Source organism: Hyaena hyaena, unplaced genomic scaffold, assembly GCF_003009895.1.
Source record: "Hyaena hyaena isolate Hyena2069 unplaced genomic scaffold, ASM300989v1 scaffold_1444, whole genome shotgun sequence".
Classification (NCBI taxonomy): domain Eukaryota; kingdom Metazoa; phylum Chordata; class Mammalia; order Carnivora; family Hyaenidae; genus Hyaena; species Hyaena hyaena.
The window spans coordinates 132163-141225 of NW_024082073.1; the positions used below are offsets into that span (position 1 = coordinate 132163).

General features: G+C 50.4%; 1 protein-coding gene across 1 annotated transcript; it reads right to left on the bottom strand.

The window, feature by feature from the left end:
• Positions 1-2878: 2878 nt before the first annotated feature.
• Positions 2879-8434, bottom strand: LOC120225578 (olfactory receptor 52D1-like). Its single transcript, XM_039223762.1, has 3 exons — positions 8387-8434; positions 7116-7264; positions 2879-3923 (listed from the first exon to the last, which is right to left on the bottom strand). Exons 1-3 carry the CDS (start codon positions 8432-8434, stop codon positions 2879-2881), a joined length of 1242 nt encoding a protein of 413 aa, XP_039079693.1.
• Positions 8435-9063: the final 629 nt, after the last annotated feature.

Genomic DNA, 9063 nt, shown 5'->3' on the forward strand with positions numbered 1-9063 from the left:
CCTGGGAGCTAATTTGGCTATGTCCTCAGTCTGCAACTCCATCCCAATGGTTTAGCTTTTGGGGATCATGACCCAAAGGGTGGATGCCTACAATAGCCCGGGTTGGCCTCCCTTGGCTCCAGCATCCTTCACACAGGAGATGGGTGGCATATTTCTGCAGGAAGTGAGGCCTCATAAAAGAGCAGGGTAGACAGCCCAGAATTCATCCTTGTTCTCCCTCTCTCACTCTATGCCTACCCAAGCCCAGCAACAATCAGAGCATATTGGGTATGCCATCCTCCTTTCAGACATCCCTGGGTCTCTCCACCTTCACTCTCTCTCAGAACCTGAGGCTCTTGAAACAGATCAGAGTGATGAGGGAAGTCAATCCAGAGCCCAGAACCATCTCCTCACCCACTTGAGATCCCTCCATCCTCTGCCTGTACCTGAGGCTGTCCTGGGAGCACCAGAGGCAGCAGTAGGATAGCTATCAGGAGGGTCAGGGAAGACTGCATCTTGCATCTGCTACAGGAGGGAAGCAAGACCTTTGAGTTCCCCTAGGCTTTTATCTCTGGTCCACATGAATGGTCTCGGCAGGAGAGATATGGGGATTTCAACATATGAAAGGGCTGAGGGTGTGTTTGGGGGGGGGGGGGGTTGGAAAGGGCCAGAGCCAGGGCGGGGCATGGGAAAAGAGGTGTATAACATACTTGTGCTTACAGAGAAAGGCTGGAAGTGACTTTTTTACACAAACAAGGTCTTTCCCATCATCTTCTCGAGTTGAGATCTGTCCTCAATCTGCTGGGCCCTCCCATCCAGTCCAAATAGATTAAGGCTAACCTGAGACATACTGTAGGGGCCTTGGGATGGGTCCCTTTCAGAAAGGTCTATGGTCTTTCCCTAAACTTTAAGAAAGAAATATTCTAGAGGAAAATGTAACCCTACCTGTTCCATCTCCAAGACAGAAGCCATTTACTTAACTAAATGACCTTGGATGAGGGCCAAGCTGTGAACCTTGGGAGAATGCTTCAGCAGCACAGTGCTGTTCTGCTCTGTGCCCTCCTCACACCTAGAAGTTTGTCCTCCTCACTATTCTGAGTACTCTAAATGTTTCCATTCCATGCAACTAGTATTCAAATGTATCTGCTAATTCAAGCTCCAGATGTCAGCAGCCTCCAGTACCTGTCCTTCAAGAAAGCCCCCTCTCAATATCTTCTTGTCAAGCCTCTGGTCCTCTGGGCCTGGTACCTGGGGTACCCTAAAGAAAAGGAAGAGCTGGGGCGCCTGGGTGGCTTAGTCGGTTGAGCGTCCGACTTTCGCTTAGGTCATGATCTCGCGGTTTGTGGGTTCGAGCCCCGCGTCGGGCTCTGTGCTGACTGCCAGCTCAGAGCCTGGAGCCTGTTTCACAGTCTGTGTCTCCCTCTCTCTCTGACCCTCCCCTGTTCACGCTGTCTCTCTCTCTCTCCTAGAAATAAATAAAAATATTAAAAAAAAAAAAAAAAAAAAAGGAAGAGTTGGTTCCTGAGTCATAGCTCAGTGTTCCTGGGGCTGACCACCAGAAATTACCCTTTTCTCTTCCACCACGTCTCTTGAGTACTTCCTAGGCAGTGGTGAGTCTCAAACCACCAAATACCTAAGAGGATTTCAGATTTCCTATGAAGACTGCACTTTCCACCATTTTCCTATTGAGAAACTTGTAGCCCTTATTATTTCCCTACTTGTCATTGCTTCCCCAATTCAGATATCATAGGCATTCCATATAAAGGCCATTTGCTAATGCATCCCATCCTTTATAGCCCTTTACCCAGCACATAATACCTATTAGAGAAAGGCATATGAAGTCCCTACTTTTCCTCCTAGGGAAAGGATGGGAGAGCTTAAGTGAATTCATGACTCCAGGAAGACATGCTTTGGGCTCTCTTGGGCAATCTTTGATGAGAGGCCATACTTTCATCTTGCTTTACAGATTTTCACCCTCTGAATCCCTGCTCGCGGCCTGGGATCCATTCTCCATCAGCTCCTCTTGTCTACTCTTGTAGCCATGGGTCCAGAGGAGCCACGAGTTTAGGGAGGAATGCGTTGGGAACCCTAAGCTACATGGAGCAGGAAACCTATCTTGAACCACTGCGCAGGTGGGTGTAACTAGAACATTATGGAAGGAGGGATGGAAAGGAGGAAGTATGGAAGAACACAGAGCATGAAGCATGGCAACTAGTGCTGGGGTCATTTTCTTATATTCTGCAAACGAAAACTAGTGAGTGGATCTAGCTGGGAGAACAGGGGAAGTCTCAGCATGTGAGCAGACAGGATAAATAGCTTAGGTGGGCAGCACTGGGTAGTCCACTCCTTCCAGAGTTGGTAGCTCTTCCAAGATTTAGGTGTTAGTCCCCAGGAAACCACACCAATTTCCAGAGCTGTGTGCTCTTTTATTCATAAATTGCCATTTCCTCAGCCCCTCCTTTGTTCATCCCTTCAGCAAACATGGAGTTTCTGTTTAGTGTCACACACTATACAAAAGGCCTCACTCAGAGCAACCTTTTTAATCTGGCCCTGGCTGGGCAGAGTGATGGGGAAAGATGAGATCTTGGTCACTAGGCTAAATCCTGGGCCTCCTTGTTTGTCATAGTCCAGGCCCAGCCTGTTCTGTGTGTGTGAGATGCAACTGCGGAGATCATTACAGAGTTAGAAAGAGCAGGAAAAGTCTATAGACACAGTAGACCCCAGCAGGGCGAGATGTGTTCAGTGTGCAATCTATCCACATGATGGAAACAGGGCTGGGGTGACCATAGCACTGTGGCCTATCAGCAGATGGTGAGGATGCCTTGGTCAGAGCTCTGCCCAAAGGATTGCTGCAGCACTACTTGGCCATCTGAGGGCACAGGCTGCAGAAAACATGTGCTCATTCACTGCTATGGAAGGCCCTCTCAGGGCCTATACCCCTTATGGCCCCTGCCCAGCACAGCCGAAGCAAGTTCCTGAGCCTCTGAGCGATCTGCTGGGTACGTACTCCATAGACCATGGGGTTCAGGGCAGGGGGCACCACCACATACAGGTTAGCCAGTAGGATGTGGATGTGGCTGGGCACCGTGTGGCGGCCGAAACGGTGGGCCAAGAAAGAGAAAAGGGCGGGTGTATAGAAGAGAGTGATGACACTGGCATGGGCCCCACAGGTACCCAAGGCTTTGCAGCGGGCACCATGGGATGGCAAGCGACAGACAGCACGGAGAATGAAGGCATAGGAGGTGGCGATGAGCCCTAAATCCAGAACTGGAGACAGCAGTGTGGTGGCTAGTCCATACCAAACGTTGGGGCGTGTGTCACCACACGCCAGCCGAGCCACACCCATGTGTTCACAGTAGGTGTGAGGGAGCTCCCGCTGCCCACAGTAAGGCAGTCTTTGGAGCAGGGCCACAGGGGGTGCCATGACACAGGCACCACGAGTCACGGCAGCCACCGCCACTATGCCCACCACACGCTGCGTCAGCAATGCCCCATAGCGCAGAGGCTGACAGATGGCCACATAGCGATCCACAGCCATGGCCAGGAGCACTGAAGACTCAGCAATGAAGGCCACATGGGCAATAAAGAGCTGGGCTAGGCAGGCCGTGAAAGAGATCTCAGCTGACAGGCCCCACAGCACAGCCAGAGCTTTGGGTACCGTGGATGTGGCCAGAACCAAGTCAGCAGCTGCCAGAAGCCCCAGCAGCTGGTACATGGGTGCCCGAAGTGTCTTGTCAGCTGCCACCAGCCCCAGCAGGAGGGCATTCCCTGCCAAAGCAGCCATGTACAGCAGGCACACTGGCCCCGCAAGCCAGGCGTGCAAGGGCTCCATTCCTGGCACTCCCAGCAGGACAAAGGACCCAGGCCCAGAGGTGAGCACAGTCTGGTTGAAAGCAGGCCGTGCAGGGTCCAGTTCCATCTCCTGGTACCGCCTGGCTCTGTCCCTGCAGGGTATGAACAAGGCCTGTGAGAAGCAGGCATCAGTTCCCCAGAGATTTCAGATAGGTGAGGGTGAGGGTCCAGGCTTCAGGTGCTAGAGCATTTGCTGAGAGCCGTATGCTAACCTATGGATTCTCTAGCCACCTGTGAGTTTGCTAATGTTCCCATATGATAATGAAGGAATCTGGCTTCTGACAGGTCAACAGACCTACTCCAGGACACTCATCTGGTAAATAAAACTAGGATTTGAATCAAAACTCATCTGACTACAGACCACACTGTTCTGACAGTCATCTCTGGATGGAATGTCTCCTCAACAGCCCAGGCACATGGGAGTATTGGAATATGCTTTTCCTGATGACATCCCAGAGGAAGTTATTCATGTCATCCAAGCCCAATCCTGCCCACCTTCTCTGTGGCCCCTCTCCCCCAGGGAAGCTATAAGTTAGAAGAAAGGATATATAGAATGGCTATTTTTTCCTTCATTCACCCACAGATGCTTAGATAAAGCTCCTCTTCCAAAGTCCTTTTCTAGAAGCTACTTTATTAGCTCACCTACTCTCCCAAGCAGTGTATTCCTTTCAGTTTGTCTATACTTTGTCCCAGCTGTCAATGGCTTTGACATTTCTACCTCCATCTCTATTCATAATAGTTTTAAGTGCCCAGGTTGTGAAAATTAACCCCTGCTTTGGCCATTGTAGGCACTCATCCCCTGACTCAGCTTTGCGGCTCTTTTTTCTTCTCTTCTCTGTCCATGAGCAGACCTTTTGGGTTCTGAAAAGCTCAGTCTAGAAAAGTTCTGATCACCCAGAGAACACAGAAGAGCATCAAGGCTGGGCTGCAATGGAAGGGACTGGGGTCAGATATCCCAGTGACAGTGCAGGTTAAAATGGTGGACCTGGACACACTTTACTTACCTGGGTTTAGGTGGATAAGGAACAGCTTACAGAAAGGATGCAAGCTAAATGTGCTTTCTATGCTCTGCCTAAAGACCACAGTATTTCCATGAATTTCATGAGATACTGCATTTGGTATTTTAAGCTGTTCCAGGGAGTGAAGGGCAGGTGAGCAGAGAATACCATGGCCAGGGCACGGGGGCAGGGGCTGGCTATCAAGCATTTCATGGTCCGTGTGTGCTCTAGGGTTCTCTGCACCAATGTCTCCTGGGCCTTTTTTTCACAACCCTACATTTTGACTCTTGAAGCGAAGAGTTGGGTGATAAACCAGGATAGACTGTCTCAAATAAAAATCTTACTGGTTTAGAAACCAGAACTTCCTCCTGAAGAATGAGGCTTTGCCAAGTTACAGGGTCTGGTCTTGCCACTCTCATGGTGGGGGACCCACGGGCTCCTCTGCACCCTGGGAACATCATTCTAACACCAACAAGGCAGGGCCAGCTTTTCCAAAGAAAGAAAGAAAGATGTCAACACCTTTAGGGCCTGGAAATGTCTCTCCCAAACCACAGGCAAACATGACCTATACCAAGCAGGGGTCCCATAAAACAGTCCTGAACTCAGGGTGTGCGCCCTATCAACATACTTCTTTATGGCAAAATTCCAGGGACAACTGCCCCATATCCCACATGCCCACAGTCCACACTTCTGCTCCTTCTCTACTCTCAAGGGCTAAGAGAAAGGGCAGGGGAGAGAGGCAGAGACCCTGCTCCCAACCTCCAACCTCAGTCTCTGCTTTGTGTCTGACTTTCATTAGATACAGTTGCAACTTCTCATCTTTCACTGCCCTTTCTCTCTGTCCAGTCTCACATGGTCTCCAGGCCTCACCCAGCTCAGCCGTCCCCTTTGAGTCAGGAGTTCACAAGGGACATGCCAAGAGGGTGGAAGTAGGATTCCCCCTCCTCCTGAGCTCCAGGCAAGACTGTCTCTGAGCCATGGGCTGGAGTCCTGGGACCTCTCCTATGTGCTGCCGCATGCACAGTAGCACCCTGTCTAGTGCCCCTTTCTGTGATCTGGAAACCAATGCACGGAAAAACTAAGGTCCTAGGCCTCACTCCCATGCTGAGAGTATCCTCACTCTGACTCCATTCACACATGTGCACCTTTGTATTGGCGAGGTTCACTAGGGACACAGAGACCTGCCTGCACCCACTGCAGACTGAGACCCGTCTCCCTCCATCGATGTCTTCACCTTATGGGTTCCAGGCCAGGGCCTGTGTCCTCCCTTGTCTTTCACTGTCGATCCTTCTCAGAGAGCCTCCCTGTCCTCAGAGTGGCTCACATACTGTGTCTTGCCCAAGAGGCTTGAGGGACAAGTGTCCCCTCCTGGAAAGAGCAGAACAAGGACATATTAAATGTGGCTGGCAGCAGTAAGACAAAAAAGAAGGCAGAAGGGGAGAGGTCCAGAACTGAACTCCAACAGCATGCTTTCAGTCCCTTTGTAATTTGTAATAGGATTTGTAGCTTTGTAATAGGATTTGGGATGAATCAATTGAGCACTTTGAACCCCTTTTAATCAGAATTTGGCAGGGGCGGAATTTGACAGGGGTGCCTGGGTGGCTCAGTCAGTTGAGCTTCTGACTTCAGCTCAGATCATGATCTCACGGTTGGTGAGTTCAAGCTCCGCATTGGGTTCTCTGCTGTCAGCATGGATCCCTGTTTGGGATCCTCTGTCCCCCCTCTCTATGCTCCATCTCTGCTCTCTCTTTCTCTCTCTCCCTCTCTCTCTCAAAAATAAAAAACAGTTAAAAAAAGAAAAAGAACTGATCAGGAAGAGAAAGAATTTACTTTGCCAATGGAACCAAGAAAAGGGTGTTGAATACAAGACTGCTTCCATATAAAATAAAGAATGCGGTGGTGCTGTCCTCTAACCCCTACTCCTGGTCCCCAGCCCGCACCTTTTACATTTTTCTGACCCAGAAATGGTGAGAAGGGGGTGGTGATATCTCACTCTCAGTTCTCAAGTTTAACAGCCATAATGGCCTCCGCCACATGCTCTCCTTTGCACCCCAAAGTTGTTCTCTGAAACAGAGTCTCAACACTTATTTCCATCAGGACAAAGAGGCTTCTCAGACCATCCCATGGGGGTTGGCATTTTAGCAGACCCTTCAGTGCTTGGCTCACTATGGGCTAAATCCAGGTAGGGCATAGGGAGGAGACCTTTTCAGGAGACCCCAGACCCTGTCTAGGGTGTGCCTGATCTTGGCTGATGAACTCTTATGCCAAGGGCTCAGGAGCTCTCACCTCTCTGCTGGAGAGGTGGGACTAGAGATGAGGAAGGGCATCCAGCCTCCAGTACCCAGTGCTGCTCCAGTCCCTGCTGCTCCAGCTGGTCCATTCAGGAGCTGGTGCACTGGTGACCAGGGAGACTCCACAGGTGCTCCCGGGGCAAGCTGGGGGAGAGCAGAGATGGGTGGGAAGGATTTATGGGTCTCTTCTCAGGGCCCTCAGGGGGGGTTGGACCCTGTGTCCCTCGTGAGGGATTGAGAGCCTGCTGGTCCCAGCTGTGCACCGCTAATGAGGAATTAGCAGCTGTCTGCAGTCCTGCCTGCTGACTTTCCTGGCCCCAGGGTTCCATGCCTGACGTGCTCAGGGAGGAACAGACCGAGCAGGGAGGTCTCTGCAGAACCACTGGACAGGGCACAGCAAACTCGGATGGAGACGTGTCCCACCACACACAATAACACACCCAAGTGCCACCTAGACATGGGCAGTCATCATCACTTGGCATCGTTTCTGCCTCCCCCCCCCGGCCTAGAAACAGACAAGCAGTACGGTGGGAAGAGCCTGGGCTGTTGAGTCGTGCAGACTGGGAGTGAGTAAGTCTCCACTACTACACACTCTGCAGCAAGTTACTTAAAGATTCTGGCCGCAGTACTTCCTTTGTAGGGTGAGGGTTCCGTATCTTCCCAAAGCTGATGTGCAGCTGGAGCAGCGAGCGCAGAGCCCCGCAGGCACCCGAGCAGGAGAGCAACACCCCGTTACTCAAGGCCGGGGCTTGCGGTCAGCTGAGGCAAAGTCTGGCTGTCGGACACGCCTGCTGGGTCCACACGGGGCGTCCTACCAGACACTCATAGGACGCGTTCCTTTCACGGCATCGCCCCTCCCTCAAAAATGGCCTCCCGTCCACGAAGCAGGGCCTGAGAAGATGTGGTAACGACAGATCTTTCACAGTATTTCCCCCACAGTGTGGATTGGTTTGTAGACCTACTTTGAATGAATTGTCTTCCGTTTACAGTGTCACAGAACAAACGTACAGGTTATCCAAAAAAATTCTCATACTATTACAAAAGTGTGTTTTCATATTCTAGAACAGTCCAATAACCTCCTGTCATGTCCAGCCGTTCTCTTGCAGAGTGAGTATGCATACAGTGTAACAGGAACTGTGAAAGCAGTTGTTGCTAGAAGGCGGGAGACCATCAATAGCAAGCCCACTCCGCAGACATGATGATTTATTCCTAAGAGTCCTCAGCGAGGAAACCTCCCTGCACTTGTGGGGGGTGGGGTGGGGGTACCTGCCCTAGGCCGGCTCCCCATTTTACAGTGACAGCACACCGCCACATGCTTAGGACTAGGTCATGTTACAGAAGCCAACTCACAGAGCAAATAAGGCTGTAAAGCATTTCCCATCGCCACTGGATGAATGCACAGATATTGCTACCAAGATAATTATTTTATTATGTGTGACTTGAACATAGCAGTGACTTGAAGGAAGAGTTATTCTTTCTTTTTCTTTTTTTTTTTTTAATTTTTTTTAATGTTTTTTTTTTTTTAATTTATTTCTAGGAGAGAAGAGAGAGAGACAGCGTGAGCAGGGGAGGGTCAGAGAGAGAGGGAGTCACAGACTGAAACAGGCTCCAGGCTCTGAGCTGGCAGTCAGCACAGAGCCCGACGCGGGGCTCGAACCCACAAACCGCGAGATCATGACCTAAGCGAAAGTCGGACGCTTAACCGACTAAGCCACCCAGGAGCCCCAAGAGTTATTCTTTCTAAAGTTGCCCACAAACCCGACTAACTCTGACATGTTATAAAACTATGAAGGATACAATATCGGCAAATATAGTTTTGGTTTTATGTTTGGTGTAGAAGTATGTTCTGATGCAACAGTGATAGGAACAGATGAACACTGTAGTAGCTAACAAAATTACAGACCTTACATCAAAACATAAATCAAAAGACAGGCCCTAAAAAA

Coding starts and splice junctions, on each gene's coding strand:
- LOC120225578 (XM_039223762.1), bottom strand. CDS start 8,434: ATGTGGCGGTGTGCTGTCACTGTAAAATGGGGAGCCGGCCTAGGGCAG. Junction 7,265..8,386: donor GGGGAGCCGGCCTAGGGCAG/GTACCCCCACCC, acceptor GCTCTCCCCCAG/CTTGCCCCGGGAGCACCTGT. Junction 3,924..7,115: donor CCCACCTCTCCAGCAGAGAG/GTGAGAGCTCCT, acceptor CATACCCTGCAG/GGACAGAGCCAGGCGGTACC.